General features: G+C 35.5%; 2 protein-coding genes across 2 annotated transcripts; one reads left to right on the top strand and one right to left on the bottom strand.

Moving 5' to 3' along the window:
* The first annotated feature begins 687 nt into the window (after positions 1-687).
* On the top strand, positions 688-5,499 carry LOC105121860 (probably inactive leucine-rich repeat receptor-like protein kinase At3g28040). The gene is made up of 2 exons (XM_011020704.1): positions 688-2,999; positions 3,747-5,499. Exons 1-2 carry the CDS (start codon positions 1,543-1,545, stop codon positions 5,185-5,187), a joined length of 2,898 nt encoding a protein of 965 aa, XP_011019006.1. The 5' UTR covers positions 688-1,542; the 3' UTR covers positions 5,188-5,499.
* Positions 5,500-9,321: 3,822 nt separating this feature from the next.
* On the bottom strand, positions 9,322-14,795 carry LOC105121862 (uncharacterized). The gene is made up of 4 exons (XM_011020706.1): positions 14,451-14,795; positions 14,020-14,368; positions 10,512-10,633; positions 9,322-10,010 (listed from the first exon to the last, which is right to left on the bottom strand). The coding sequence occupies exons 1-4, from the start codon at positions 14,583-14,585 to the stop codon at positions 9,564-9,566; spliced, it is 1,053 nt and encodes a 350-aa protein (XP_011019008.1). The 5' UTR covers positions 14,586-14,795; the 3' UTR covers positions 9,322-9,563.
* Between the last annotated feature and the right edge of the window lie 1,832 nt (positions 14,796-16,627).

The following is a 16,627-nucleotide window of genomic DNA, read 5'->3' on the forward strand; positions in this document are numbered from 1 at the left end:
TAATTGAGACTTGTATGGATCTGATGCACCTTCGTCATTCAACTCTCTCCAGGTATAACTCCATTTTCTATCGATTCCAGTGATGAAAAGGCCATACGAGTAGTTCTATGTTCTCTTATTTTGCCCCATGTTCTCTAATTTATAAGCAGTTCATTTTTACGCTATTTTACACCACTCAATTAAACTAGGGAATGCAAAATGATTAATGTAAGGAAATTAAGGGGAAATTAGGTCGAAAATCAAAATTTATTATTCTAATATAAAAACAAAACGCCAAATAAAACAGAATCAATAACCTTAATTCAGAGTTGTCCCTTGATTTTTATCAAGAGATGTGTTTCAATTTTTAACAAATGTTAGTTATTAAATAAGATATATTAATTTAATATTTTTAAAGTAAATTATAATTTAAAATACAGCTTAAAAAACAAGTTGTATCGTATTATGTAAACAAGTACTCATTGTCACTTGACTGAAACCGAGAATATAAGGATAAAAACAAAATATCCTGACAGAAGACATTGGACAACAAATTATTAAAAAAAAAAAAAACATGAGAAGAATTGAAGAAATGCCACGTTGTATCTATAGACATAGGATTCTCCTTTGACCGTGAAAACATCAAAATATTAAAAATTAAAAAAAGAAGAAGAAGAAGAAAACAAAAGGGAAAGCCTTTCTGCCTTGTCTTCTGTTTTCTCTCCGGCGGATTATAGTTTTTATTTTTTCAAAAAGAAAGATAGCAGCATTCCATAAGAGCACAGCGTTCTTTACTCTTTCTTTCCTTTCATTGCACCCACCAACACCAACACCAACACCAGCATCAAAACAGAATCATTACTGTTTTTCTCTCTCCTCTGACACCATCCACCATTAAATGCTCTTGCTCCGTCTTTTTTCTCCCAATCCCTTCAAAATTTGTAAAAAAATCTCTCTCTCTGCGGTGTTTCTTTCTTTTGGAGATTCGAGGTTGTATTTGTAAGTATTTCTATAGTCTGTATACTAAAGTGGGTTCTGCGGCTGTGATTTTATTTTTTCTTGCTTTTGGTTCCTTTTCTGTCCAAAAATATAGCCACCCTCCCACCTACGTTCTCATTCTTCTTTACTCTCTCTCTCTCTCTCTCTCTCTCTCTCTCTCTATCGTGTTTTTCTTTTGTTGACCCTGTAAATTGTTCTATCTTCTTCCGCTGCAGGGCTTTTAGCTTCACCATCTTTAGCTTCTACTAGCTGTGTCTGTTTATAAAGACAGAAACTTTCTACCCCCCCCCCTCTAGTTTATCTCCAAAGATTAAAAGAAAGAAATAAAGAGAACAAAACTTTCTTGTTTTTACTCCCTCCCTGCCATTGTTAGGTGTAACGTCCACCTTGTTTTCTGTCGTTTTACACGACAAGCGTTTGTTGCCATCTTTGATTGCTCAAAAAATCTCCCCTTTTCAAGTCTTATACCCCCTTCGCTCCACTTTTTTGCTTTCTTTCATGGGTTCCTTACTTTTCTAGCATCAAATGTATCAAAACTTTGGATTGGATTGAAGTGAAAGAAAAATGCTACTCAAGTTCTTATTTTTAGTTGGTTTAGCTCCATTACTGGTGGTGCAGTGTTTGGACTCAACGCTCAATGATGATGTTCTTGGCTTGATGGTATTCAAGGCAGGTCTTCAAGACCCGGAATCTAAACTCTCATCATGGAATGAAGATGATGATAGTCCTTGTAGCTGGGTTGGTGTCAAATGTGAACCGAATACCCATCGGGTTACTGAACTGTTTCTTGATGGCTTCTCTTTATCTGGGCACATTGGTCGTGGTCTTCTAAGGCTACAGTTTCTTCAGGTTCTTTCTTTAGCTAATAATAAATTCAACGGGACTGTAAACCCTGATCTTCCTAGACTTGGGGGTTTACAAGTTATTGACTTGAGTGATAATAGCCTATCAGGGTCAATCCCTGATGGGTTTTTTCAACAATGTGGGTCGTTGAGGTCTGTTTCGTTTGCTAGGAATGATCTTACTGGGATGATTCCTGGTTCTTTGAGCTCTTGTATGACGCTTTCATTGGTTAACTTCTCGTCGAATGGCCTTTGTGGTGAATTGCCATCTGGATTATGGTATTTGAGAGGGCTACAGTCTCTTGATCTATCTGATAACTTGTTGGAAGGAGAGGTTCCTGAAGGAATTGCAAATATGTCTGATTTAAGAGTCATTAATTTGAAAAATAATAGGTTCACTGGGCAGCTACCAGTGGATATTGGAGGCTCTCAGGTTTTGAAACTGCTTGATTTTAGTGAGAATTCTTTGTCTGGTAGTCTTCCAGAGTCATTGCAGAGGCTCAGTTCATGTGCTACGGTTAGACTAGGAGGAAATTCATTCACTGGTGAAGTTCCTGGATGGATTGGAGAGTTGACAGATCTTGAAAGTTTGGATCTTTCTGCCAATAGGTTTTCAGGTCGGATTCCTGTTTCAATAGGAAACCTTAATGTATTGAAGGAATTGAATCTGTCCATGAACCAGCTTACTGGAGGGTTACCTGAGTCGATGATGAATTGCCTAAACCTTTTGGCTATAGATGTTAGCCATAATCGGTTGACAGGTAATCTTCCTTCGTGGATTTTCAAGCCGGGGTTAAAAAGTGTGTCACCTTCGGGCAACAGATTCGATGAGAGCATACAACATCCTTCAGGTGTATCGTTGGCGGTCTCGATCCAAGGTCTTCAGGTCTTGGATCTATCTTCAAATGTCTTCTCCGGAGAAATTCCATCTGACGTTGGGGTTTTAAGCAGCTTGCTACTCTTGAATTTATCAAGGAACCAACTATTTGGTTCTATTCCATCGAGCATAGGAGATTTAACAATGATTCAAGCTCTGGATTTGAGTGATAATAGGCTAAATGGAAGCCTTCCTTCTGAAATTGGAGGAGCAATTTCACTCACGGAACTGCGATTGGAGAAGAACTTACTAACTGGGAAAATTCCCACTCAAATCAAAAAGTGCTCATCTTTAACTTCTTTGTGAGTTCTTCCTCGCCTGCTTAACTTTTACTTTGAAAGCTATCCATTTGGTTCTTCCCCTAGTTATTTCCGAGTGTTTTGTGCTTGCAGTTGTCTGAGAATATAACTCTGTTTTTACAACTCAATTTGCAGTCCTTTGGTAATTTCGATTGAGAGCCATTATAATCAACCATTATAGAGTAAATAATTGCACACTCGTATAGTCGTATTGTTCTAGAGGGCAGGTGGTAGCTTTCTTTCTGTTGAAATTTTTACATGAAACAACTTGATTGGTATATATACCTGCTCTTTGTTTACTTATGTGCGTGTTGATGCTTAGTCTGACCTATGTGGGCAAACTTTATTGCCATTTTGGTGTACTATGAAAAACTATCTAGGTTTTGTAGACTCACCAGATGAAAATTCACATATGTGCTGGCATCTATGCACCAGGACCTGATTGGGATGATTATTATAATAATTTGTGTTTAAGGGTGTTTGTCTTAGCTGTTTATTCTGTGGCGTTTGCTATTGCTTAGTACATTATCATTTGGTGTCTATTTTAAATCTATCAATGAGATTCGGTCATTTGATATAGTATGAAGTTTCTGTTAAATGGTGAACTGCAGAAAAAGAATGAAAGAATACTTCAACTAAAAATCTAGACTCTTGATTCGTGCTTGATTGTATTTCCATTTTGTAAGTTATAAATTATTGAACTACATTGTTCTAACAATTTCTGTCTTTTTTTTCGCCTTAACTGTACAGAATTCTATCTGGGAACATCCTTACTGGTCCAATACCAGTAGCCATTGCAAACCTAATCAACCTTCAATACGTAGACTTATCTTTCAACCGTCTCTCTGGAAGCTTACCCAAAGAGCTGACTAATCTTTCCCATCTCCTATCCTTCAATATTTCCCATAACAACCTCCAAGGTGACCTCCCACTCGGGGGATTCTTCAACACAATTCCCCCCTCATCTGTCTCTGGTAATCCATCCCTGTGTGGCTCTGTTGTCAACCTATCTTGCCCTTCTGACCATCAGAAGCCTATTGTTCTGAATCCCAACTCTTCTGACTCCTCCAATGGCACCTCTTTAGATCACCATCACAAGATTGTTCTCAGCATCTCTGCCCTCATTGCTATTGGTGCAGCAGCTTGCATCACCCTTGGTGTGGTAGCTGTTATTTTCCTCAATATTCATGCACAATCTTCCATGGCACGTTCTCCTGCTGCATTCGCATTTTCTGGCGGGGAAGATTTCAGCTGTTCCCCAACTAATGATCCGAACTATCACAAGCTTGTCATGTTTTCTGGTGATGCTGATTTTGTTGCTGGGGCCCGTGCATTACTCAACAAAGACTCAGAACTTGGTTGCGGTGGATTCGGAGTTGTTTACCGAACAATACTTCGAGATGGGCGTTCAGTTGCTATAAAGAAGCTAACAGTTTCAAGTTTGATCAAGTATCAAGATGAATTTGAAAGGGAAGTAAAGGAACTTGGAAAGGTTAGACATCATAATCTTGTCGCCCTGGAAGGTTATTACTGGACTCCAACCTTGCAACTCCTTATTTATGAATATGTATCAAGTGGAAGTTTGTATAAGCATCTCCACGATGGGCCTGATAAGAACCACCTCTCCTGGCGACATAGATTCAACATAATTCTTGGAATGGCTAGAGCTTTGGCCCATTTGCATCACATGAACATAGTTCACTATAATTTAAAATCTACCAATATTCTAATAGATGATTCTGGTGAGCCAAAGGTGGGAGATTTTGGCCTGGCAAAGCTGTTGCCTACATTAGACCGTTGCATCTTAAGCAGAAAAATCCAGAGTGCGCTAGGATACATGGCTCCTGAGTTTGCTTGTCGAACTGTGAAGATAACTGAGAAATGTGATGTGTATGGGTTTGGGATCTTAGTTTTGGAGGTGGTGACAGGGAAGAGACCAGTGGAATACATGGAGGATGACGTGGTTGTGCTATGTGACATGGTGAGGGGAGCACTAGAGGATGGCAGAGTGGAAGAATGCATTGATGGCAGACTTGGAGGAAAAGTTCCAGCAGACGAGGCAATTCCTGTGATAAAACTTGGTTTGATATGTGCATCTCATGTCCCATCGAATCGGCCAGACATGGAGGAAGTGGTTAATATTTTAGAGCTGATCCAATGTCCTGCAGAGGGTCATGAAGAGTTGGAGTGAACTGGACTTGTGGAGTTCAAGAAAGAAACACATAACATGTTTTCTCCGATGAAGATGAATCTGGTTGGTTTGTTCAAAAGAAGAAAAAAGAACACATTGTTCAATTTACTTCACAAAATTTTTGTTGTTTTTGTGATTTTATTTTTATACCATTTCTTTTTATGACAATATTATTTACAGTTTCCACGACCGGATTCCTTTTCACCGGAATATTGGGCACGTACAATGCTGCATCAATGGTATTTCTCCTTATGGAGTATATACTTGACTGGCTCCTCATCTTTGTTTTAATAGTATCTTATATTTGTTTCATATTGTTTTATTGTTCACTCAAATAGTAAAAGAAAAGTTCGACATCTGGACATTCTTTCTTATTCATATATAGACAGGAGTTTCCACAAGAAAATGAAAGGAGAACAAAAACAACAAGCTAAAGAACAGCTGAAGTCAGTCAGTATCAAATGACTTTTTGGGAAGTATTGAATGGTATGATGCTCATGAAAAAAGACTCTTTTGCTTTATTCATGCTTCTACGCCTGAATTTATCTCTGCTTTAACCTTTTGCTTTTCTGGGAATTTATGGCACCCTTAATCAAGATTGTCAAAATCACAAATTAGACTTGTAAAATCATATATCCTACAAATCAATTTGTATTTAGTATGCAAAATCAGATAAAAAAAACTTAAAAATTAGTGAGATCATACTCGATTTAAGTAAATCCAGTAAAATCATGCAAATTCACGATCTTTTATTGATTTTATGAGTTTTGATGGAGTATAAATACTACCTTAATCAACCCCGTTCTTCCAAATTAAACCAAAAAAACCCTAGCCCACTCCTCTCTATCTCTCAAATAACCCGACACCCTTCTCTCCTCCCCTCTTTTTGTTGTGTCTTGGGATTAAAAGGGCCTAGGTTTTGTTTTGTGATTTCCAGGACCCATTTTCCTTTAGAGGAACCTATGCAGTGCAATTAAAAAGGTAGTGCCTAATCCGCTATATAATGTTTTGATTGTTACACTCCGAGAGTTTTAGTCTTAGCTCAAAGAGTGTGTTCTCCAGGTAGATGGAAGACATGGAAACTACTCTGTATTTTATGCTCTAACAATGTTGTAAGTGTTGCTTTAATTTGTGTTTGGTGTTTTGTACAATCTCCATGTGACAGGAGACAAGATTGCGATTCATTCATGCATGCTTTTCCAGGATCCCATCATGTAGCAAAAGAGATGTTCGGACCGAGATAAACTAGGAATTAATCGGGTTTGAGATTGCAAGTTGTATCGATTTTTTACAGAAAAGCAGTTTGATTTTTAGTTTCAAGAGTTCTTGGAACTTTTTGGCACCTGATTATAAAATTTAAAGGCAGTTAGTATGATAAATGTCTCTCTGTCTTTAATTTCTGGACTCTTGGATGCAGATTATGGTTCCCCTATCCCTTCTTTGTTATTGCATTTCAAGATCTCTGACAAAAAAAAAACCGACAAAAATATTTGTACCTATTTTCTGCATTATTTCCTCGAATGTTATTCCGAGGAAAGTTATTATCTGGGAAATCACTCGCGGGATATGATTTCAAAGGCATCATCTTGCAGCAAGTGGTCTTAACAGGGGTTGTTTCGATGTCTCAATTGCTCTTTTGACATTCCTTGCATTTATTGTCCTTCGAAAGAGTTGGGATGATCTACATACGCATATTTCATTTGTCTTTCCGGGTTCCTGTGTGTTGATGGATGCTTGTATCTCCACCTGCTTTGCATTACACAGCTAACTGCCGCTTGAGTAAGGAGGAGAGACACATGCGAGAGCTCATGCTGCATCTTGCATGTTCTTTTCAAAAGTGTTTTTCGATTAAATTTTACGATCCTATTTTTTCTACTCATTGCGGAGGACAGTCATGCTCTCAATTCTGTGTACCAACCGATGCCAATTAGACTACCAATGCTCTCCTTCGAAGTTGGTCGCACGGTTTCTAATTTATTTGGATAGACAACCTGTATATCTGCGAGTAGAGCAAATAATTAACCCTTAGATTTGAAGTTTGTATAATCAAAAGGTGTTGGAACCCAAAGGGAACCAAATGAAGATGGACATGGAAATCATCAAGGCAAATCACACGGCGGTCCTGAAAAGCACCCCCACTACACTTTTTTATTAAATACTATTTAATTCTTACTTTATTTTATATTGAGATTATAGCATTTTTTTTAATGATATTAGCACACTCTCTTTTTGTAAAACCTTCAAAATATATATATATATTCCTTAAATTTTATTCCTTCATGCACATGTCTACTTTTATTAGTACAATTAAACTCATTTGAATATATAACCTATAGTATATGTTTAGTGGGTTAAATTTGATTGATTAAAGTCTATCCAAAACATTATTGTTTTAATATTTTTTAAAATAAAAGGTTAAAATGGCAATTGTTTGGGATAAAAATTAAAGTCAAAACAAGTTTTTTATAGTTTAACTAGATCATGTTTCGACTTGCTTAATCAATAAAATCATGAAAGGATAACTACAACATGATACAACTTGATTTAATTCAAAATTCATGCTAAACAAAGGCTTAACTCAATGCGTCTTAAATTTTTTTTATTGAAATTCATTATAATAAATTCAATAAAAGTATATTTGAGATATTATTTTATTAAAAACTCAAATATATTTAGAATTTATTTTATTAAATAAAGTTTAATTTTTACTTTGTTTTTGAACAAGATTATAACATTGGTTTTTTTCCATATTAACAAATGTTTAATTTTGACAATCCTCCATTATGTTTTTTTAATGTATTTTCCTTAAATCTTATTTAATTATTTTTTTGCATGTGTATGTTTTCATTATCATGTGATTATTATAAAAATTATTTTTAAAAAATAAAGTTATTAAACAATCACGGATATAACGAGTTAGCCTGGTTTAACCCAGGCCAATCTAAAATAACCAATCTAAAATATTATCAATTTAATATTTAGAAAAATATAGAACATACTAGAATAACATTGTTTTCATTAATTTTTGGTCAAATATTATGCTTAAAAAAAGTTGGATGAAAAGGTTACGTTTCTTATTTTAATTTTAGAATGTTCAAACTTTTTATTATTAAATAGAGGAAAGATTATGCTAACATATTATTTAGTTTTAATAGGATATAAATTATTAATTTTATTATAAAAAATGCCTAATATCTAATTAAATGAGAAAAATTGAATAAATTCTCACGACATGAGATCATGTATTTTAATATATATCTATTTCTCAATTTTTTAATTTAATTTTTATTTTTGTAAGCAATTTTATATATTGGCAAGTGTAATTATCAACTATTTTTGTTTCACAGTTAAAATATTTTTTGGTGATAAAAAAATAATTAACAACGCCTAAGGAATTGTATTTACTTTTTTGGGCGTTAGGTTAACTAGTGAATAAAAGAATTAATTTTCATTTATGAAAACCCATAAAAATAGCATAACTATTAAATAATAACAAAAAGAAAGGTTTGAGATGGAATATGTAATACACACACGGGACAATTTGACAAGAGTGTTTAGTGTCCCGATCCAAGTCAATCAGCATGCTCGCCATTGTTAGCCTGAAAATTGACTTCGAATCAGAATAGTTGGACGGACGACAAGGAGAAACTTCTGTCCACGGTTCAATCAAAAGATGATGTGGAGAACAGAGAGATCTTGGGCTGCCTGTTCTTGATGCGACTCTAATTCATGGGACCTGCTGGTTAGATAAAAAGCACAACTATATCCACAATCCATGACTGGAACATACCTAGAGTGGGGAGTTGCATTTTTGGAATGAATGGCAGGCACCGCTTCTTTTCCTGCTTCTGGGTCTCGACCTCTGTATATATGGCACTGGTTCTGCTACACCCAGTTGGCTTCGAGCCACAAATATGACAAATAGAAGGAGATCATCCTCGATCGTCTTCCTGTGTTTATCATCAGCTGCCCTTTTAGGCCTTTTTAAATGTCCCAACTCCAGTGTTGTTTCCCTTCATATGCTGGACCGAAAACAAGGACTGGGTTCCCCTCCAATGAAGAAAAACAGGGCTTGCAATGAAATACATTTCAGGGTGCTTGTTAAAGAAAGCAGAATGCACAAAAACAAATGCCAGCCGAAAACAATTTACATTTCACAAAAAGCAGAAAGATTACATCATCTTTGTGTTTTCATTTCCTCTCTGGACTCTCACTGTTAAATGAAACTACAAATGCCAAAATCACTCGTGTCATGATTTACAATCAAATTTTCGTATCTCCTAAGTTTTGTATATCTATCGATTTTCTTGTCCACCTCCATGTCCAAAACCTGGGGAAGGAAGAACTTTCTTCTTTCCCTTCTCCCTGCAAAGGTCCTAGTCATCCCAATCATTCTCCCATCCATCTTTATTTAGACTCCTAGAAGTAAGGCCGTTTGCTGAGACACTGGCCGAGTGACATGCAGCTGGTGACTTTATTGCATTTTCTTCATCCCAATTATCATCCCAATCCTTATCCCAGCCTTCTGCTGTTTCGACAACATTTGCAACACCAGATTCTGGCATAGCCATTTCAAGCTCCTGATAAGCAGTTCCAGCCTTCCGTCTCCTCTTCCTAAACATGCAGCAAGTGAATGTCCCTCCAAAAACTACTGCTGTAACAATTAGGAAGTAAGCACCATTGATGGGGGTAATTAGCTGGTCATAAGATGGGAAATGCAAGAAAAGGTTTCCATGAGATTCAAGAGGATCCAAGTGTAGAACACATTCCCCGTCTTTAGCATTTAATATCACCTCTGTGTTTTCGCCAACAGTCAAAATGATCTGAAAAGTAGACAGTGAAACTCTCTTAAAAAGGAGGCCAACATATGCAGCTGTAAATAGCTACAGGTGACGCACATGTACAATTTTTAGGTCACCTACATGAAACATCACAAAGCAAACCCAATCAGCAAGAAAATATCCCAATTTAGTAGTATGTTTTACCCTTGCTCCATTCAATTTGTCTACAGTTTCTAGTAAATTTAACCCTGTATCTCAATAATTTTCTCAGTCATGTCTTTCCAGCCATTATATAAAATAATGCATTCAGTCTAGCTAGTGGAGACAAGAGCCAGTAACACCTCGTAAGTTCTTGCTGAATTTCGAAACTGCTCTTACGTGTGCCAAAGGAATGTTACAGAAAGAAGCTTAACCTAACTTCATTTTCTTACTCTGTTTTGCCTTTATTGTTTCCATTTTTTTAAAAAGTATTCCATATCTTATGCTGGTTTTTTAAGTCAAGACCATAGAAACAACACGAAGAAGAAGGAAAAGGATCCATACCTTTTTAGTTTGGTGTTTCCCTACTTCAACCAAAGAATTGTAACCAGAATTTGGGGCACGCACATCCACTGACAAATTGTGTTCCCCAGAATTTTGTATAAGAACAGTCCACCTTTGGGATTCTACAAAAAGAAAGGGACATTAGATGATGAATCACATAAAAATAGTAATATTGAGTACCCCTGAACATATAACAACATAAGTGGGTTAGAAAATGTGTAACACATAATTAAAATAATTTCTTCCACCGCGTGGCTTTAACTACTTGCAAGAGAGGTAAAAAAAATATGCTGGACAGGCAATTGTAACCAAAAGGTTGCAAAGTTAAATGCTATCTGAACACAGCCCTTGCAACCAAAAGCACTTGTTTTAGCTTATTGATAAAAGTTGGCTGATACACTACTGCATATAATAGAATAAGCAACAATAACGTATTTGAAACTGCAGACAAAAACTCACCACCTGATATGGTTAACAGGAGGAGACTGGCCAGTGACACATGTTAACAAGTATATAATGATTATGGTTAGTGTCCATTGATCCAGGTCTCATGTAGCAGTCACATATACTATCACTGTCCAGAAATTGTGAGATGACCATGCAGAAATGTGTTTGTTTTAGCATGCACGCTAGATATTTTATGTTTTGAGTTTAAGTCTGTTTTGCATTCAGAGAACAGTAAACAAAAGGATTGGTCTACTAGTTTCCTAGGCAATAAAACATGATACACTTAAATATTCCTTACGAAGCACAAACAGCAAGAGTATCCACCAAAAGTGGAAATGCCAACGCACACCAGCTGTCCCTAAGAGAGACCTGCAACTTATGGATTATCAATAGCTAAATTGTTTAACATCTATAAGAAAGATGCCTGAGGCGTATCAATTTCATAAGAAGCCAAGCTTTAAGGGCAAAGAAACAAAAATAACAATTCTCCTGTCTCCATAAAGCAGCCTTCTAGAGTGTAACAATAAGAGAAATCCAAAGAATCTGAATAGTTGAAAATATCATAACTTTTAAATATTATTTTTTTTGAAGGAACAATTGATTCATGAATGGAGAGAAGCAATTTCTGGCGCAATACTATCCACAATGTGCAGCCACCAAGGAAGTATAACATCCTAAACCAAAGAAATGCTGCTTCTGAGCCATGACAGAGGACTAAACCTGTCTACACGAGGATTGGGATCTGGACAAGGCAGATCACAGGCTGAATTTGATGCACCATGTCTGATTTAAGATAGAAGGGGCTCAGCCCAAGAGCAAGATGACAGCAAGCAGTAGATTGGGAATTTCTTAAGCACCTCCTAAGATGCTTGTGATGACACTTGTCCTTCATAAGTTCCAATAAGATAGCTTTCACTCGAGCATGTGCTCAAATCTATCTTGATACCAAGACTTAAAAACATTTATAGCATCTGTTGACAAAACCAAGTAAGTGCTTGCTGGTGTTGTCACCAACCCCAATAATCCATATGTCGTACTCCTACTCAAATGGGGAGGCCTGTAATTGAAGTTAAGAAGAAATATCTGGGACTTAATATTTTCTTTTGTTCCAGAAAAAAGGGTCGGCAGTTATGTATTATAAATCAATCAAATAGCCTCCGGGGTTGCGAGTTATATCATGAAACTCTTAATGCATGAAAAAATAGCCATTAAAATCCAAGAGTCATAATTTCCAGCTAAGGTTTCGGTACCCAAACTTGTAAATAGTTATAGAAGAGGGAAGAAAGGCCACCAAAGGGCTTCTGAAAATCAATGAAAATACACACAACTAGAGTCACTTAAACATAGAACATGGTAGTAAGGGGGGAATGAATTTTAACTGGATATTTTGAATTAATGAAAGTATTACATGGTTATGGCCAGGGCTATCGTGAGACTAAACATAGGAGTTACAAGAGATCTTTTACAATCTCAATGGGCTTGATGCAAATTTGAAATATGAAGACTTTGTTTAAGAATAGACAAATGAGTCTCCTTTTGGAAATATGCCATTATTCTGATATCCTAAGTCATCAGACAACATAGAACACAAACTAATCAAGGTAAATGTCTCAATAATGCATGCACAGAGTAAAGCAAGCACTTCGAGTGTAAGCTTCATACAGTTATTACTCTTTAATTGTTCCAATGGAGGCAGAGGTGTGCTGAATACTTCATTTACACTAAGCATATATAATAATATAAATGTTCCACTAACTAATTGATGGATTAAACGTAAAATAGTTTGGATTTGCAATTCCACAGTTTACATACTATCACTTACTTAAAATAAGAAAGAGTGAAAGCCATCACAACAAAATATCTACATTACGATTCTAAAAAAAAAATATAAAACACTACTGTAGCAATCAGTTGAACCTACCAAAAATACCACATGGTTGTCTACCCTTAACATACTGTGTCTTTACTACCAAGCAAACAATTCAATAATTTTAAATTTCAACATAAGTGCATAGTAATCAACGACTAATTCCATTGAGCTATTCAACATGACATATGAATTTGTACACAGCCACTCCAGCAATAGCTCTCCAGAAACAAGTAATCAGATAGGAAGGTGAGGTGACCTTGAGAAAAAGCTATATTGAATTGCAACGGAAATGCCGAGACAAAGTTAAACAAATATAACAGGAATTATGTGAGATTTTAGAATTCCAATGAGTTTAATGCAACTTGAAAAGTATAAATGAATTTGCATTAAAAAAAAGAAAGGGTGAATATGCTATTCTAATACCATAATCCTACTTGATCACTTTACATGGGCCAAGAAATACTTGGCTATCAATGTCGATGATAGAAGTCTGAAAGCATGTACCCCACAAGCTATACTCTTGCTACCATAAATTCCTATATCCAGGATGCTCCAAATTGTTTCTCTGGAAATATCAATGCTGCCTCCTTTTAAAATTGACTTCCCATTTTCATGAGATCAAGGAACTAGATTTACATATCTTTTAAATTATTCATGTCTGCAAACTCCACCAACTGATGGACTGTAAAACAGTTTTTATTGTCAATACCAATGTTCACATATAGTCCTTATTTTTTATTAGAAAAAAAAAAAAGTGAAAGCGACCACAGTAACTACACTACTACAGTGATCAGTTGCAACCAACACAAATATAACAAAATTGCCTGCCACCTATCTTAAATGTTGATGCAGCTACAAGACCCAATCCAAAGATAATGCCAGACATAGTACCACGATTGATTCTCTTCTACAATCCCACTTTACGAATCAAGTTCTATACCACCAAAAGGTCCTGATTACATTCACCGTTTGGGCTCAGCATTTCACGATACAAAATTCATTTCATTTCCATTTTCATCACTCACACTCCTAAAACCGCACATAATCGAAACCATTCACTCGCAACTAGCAGCACACATAATATGCATCATTAAACTATCAATTTCATATAATAAACTAAACATTGCAACTAGAAATGGAAACTAAACAGCTGAAAACAAAACCACATCACAATATATAAAAAGTCATTACCATTATCAAACCCAAGAATGCAAGCAGACATCGACTTGCGGTACGTGCACCCCTTAGTACCCACTTTCGTACAATTCTCCCCGCCAACGTCCGATTCCGAACCCGTCTTATGATGATCCTTCTCTTCACTCACTTTCTTTTTTTCATCATTATTTTTTTCAGCTTCACTATCCGTTTGATTCCCCGGAATCGAGCTTGGACCCACAATTCCCGTGTTATTATTATCACTTTTATTACTGCTACTACTATTATTAATGCTTGTCGAATTATCAGCTTTCAAAGCAGAATTTTCCTCAGTGTTTGTCGTATTCAGTGTATTAGCAGGATCTGGACTTGGCGATGGAGGCACCTTAATTAAAAAAAAAAATCATTAAATTACTCTCTAAAAAACCAAAAAGAAAAACAAACAAACAGAGAGAGAGAAGATTTACTTGGATTTGGACAGAGTTGCTGTCGTCTTTGAGAGCAACCAATTTTCCAATCTTGGAAAGAAAAGAAGCGTTAGAAGCATCAGAAAAAAGCAAGAAAAGCAGCCAAAGTACTCTCAAAATCCCATTTCTATCCATCGCTGAAGAGAAAAGAATTACAGATCTTCGCTTTATTGTTACTCCTCTTTTTTTTCAAATTAGCAAAATCCTAGTACATGCATTTTGAGAAATTTTAAAAACTGGAAATCTAAAAGGGTTTTGGATTTCTGCAGGTTGGCTTGTCTGTCACTGTTTGTCATGCGTGAGATTGGAAGAAGGAAGATACGAGGCGCTACGCTACCATATTCGCGCTGTCCTCTCGCCCTGGATTGCGACACTAAACAATGGGCTATTTATGGGCCAAACTCATTCAAATTTTACATGGACCAGACATTTCTCTGAGGCTCAGTTTGGATTTGGTCTGTTTACGGCCCTGAACTAAAAACAACGGGCCCTTGAATGTTATGAATGAGGCCTATTTTTAGTGAGCCCAGGAAAGCGAAATTCTTGCTTTCGTTTTGTGTGAGGAGGGAGGGTGTTGTTACAGGAGGAGAGCATGTTTATTTTATTTTTTTAAGGAAGAGAGCATGATCTCTTTCAAACAAGGAGGAGGTGGTGGCCAAGTAGTAAAGACTTGGGATCAAGGAGTTTGCTCCCTTTGTGGTCTCAGATTCGAGTTCTTGGTTGCTCATATGATGGCCACTGGAGGCTTACATGGTCGTTAACTTCAGGGCCCGTGGGATTAGTCGTGGTACGCGTAAGCTGGCCCGGACACCCACGTTAATCTAAAAAAAAAAGAAGGAGGCACGAATAAAGCAAAAGTATTTAGCTCTCCTCGAAGTTGAATGGCCAAGGGCTAAACTAATGACTTCCTTCATGGCTTATGACTACAGCCTCAGGAACAATAACATCCACCATCTTGGTCATCTGCAAATTATTAATTATCAAAAATAAAAATAAAAAAACTAAAGAGTGTCGTGCAGCAAGTAGAAGAAAACAATTCTTAATTGTTGGTGTCAAAAGTAAAGCAGTTGATCAGATAGCGCGGGCCGTAATTAGAGCTCGGTGTCATTATATTAATGAAAAATGGCTAGGCGGCCTTTGCATGTATTAGTCCACACTGCAGAAATGAGACTTCAAAAGTTCAGGGACTTGAGAATGAAATAAAAAACAGAGGGGATCTACCATCTTTTAATGAACTGTTCGTCCACACTTGTTAAATAGTGTTTTTTTTAATATTATATTATGTTTGAAAATTATGATTCGTGATTTTTTAAAAAAAAAAATTCTTAGGTTATACATCGACATTATTAATTTAGTTTTTTTTTCTTTATTTCAACATTAGATATATTAAAAATAGAGTTTCATGACCTTTTTAAATTTTTTTAAATTTATCCTAATTTTATGATTTAGGTCATATGTTTAATAAGTTAACTAGGGTTGGCTTGAGTTATTTTTTTCACTTTTTCTAATTGATTTTTTTAATTTCTTCCGTCAACGCTGGGTTAGGTACAAAATTAGGTTTTGTAACCTTTTTTATTTGTTTTTATTAGGTTATCTTGATCTCATAATCCAAATCATGAATTTAATAGGCTGACTTAATTTATTTTTTAGATCTTTTTTTAATTACTTTCTTTTTAGTTTCACCATTCAACAACCTAATCTTTTCTTATTTAGGTTTTTTTTAATTTTTTCCATAAAAATATTAGATTGTTTAGAAATTGAGTTTTATATTAATATCCATAAGAATTCTATTATTTTTTTGATGTTAGGCTAATAATAATTGAAAGACAAATTGTTAGCATTCCTATTAAAACCTATAATATATATATATATATAAGAATCATGATAAAATTAAATAATAATTAAAATATCATGCTAAACATTATTTTTTGTTTATTTTTATAGTGCATTTCAATTAAAATAAAATGTGGAAAAAATATAATAGAAAATGGTCAGGCATCGAGTGTGTTTGGTATTGCGATAGCTGTTATGGTTGTGATTTGAAAAAAGTTATTTTATAAAAAATAATTTTAATTGAGATTAGTTTGAAAAAATAGATATTTGGTTAAAACTGTAGTTAAAATTAAAGTTGAATAAAAAGTAGTTTAATGTGTTTGGTTAATAATACTTTTAAAATT

Source organism: Populus euphratica, unplaced genomic scaffold, assembly GCF_000495115.2.
Source record: "Populus euphratica unplaced genomic scaffold, PopEup_1.0 scaffold46.1, whole genome shotgun sequence".
NCBI classification, from domain to species: Eukaryota; Viridiplantae; Streptophyta; class Magnoliopsida; order Malpighiales; family Salicaceae; genus Populus; species Populus euphratica.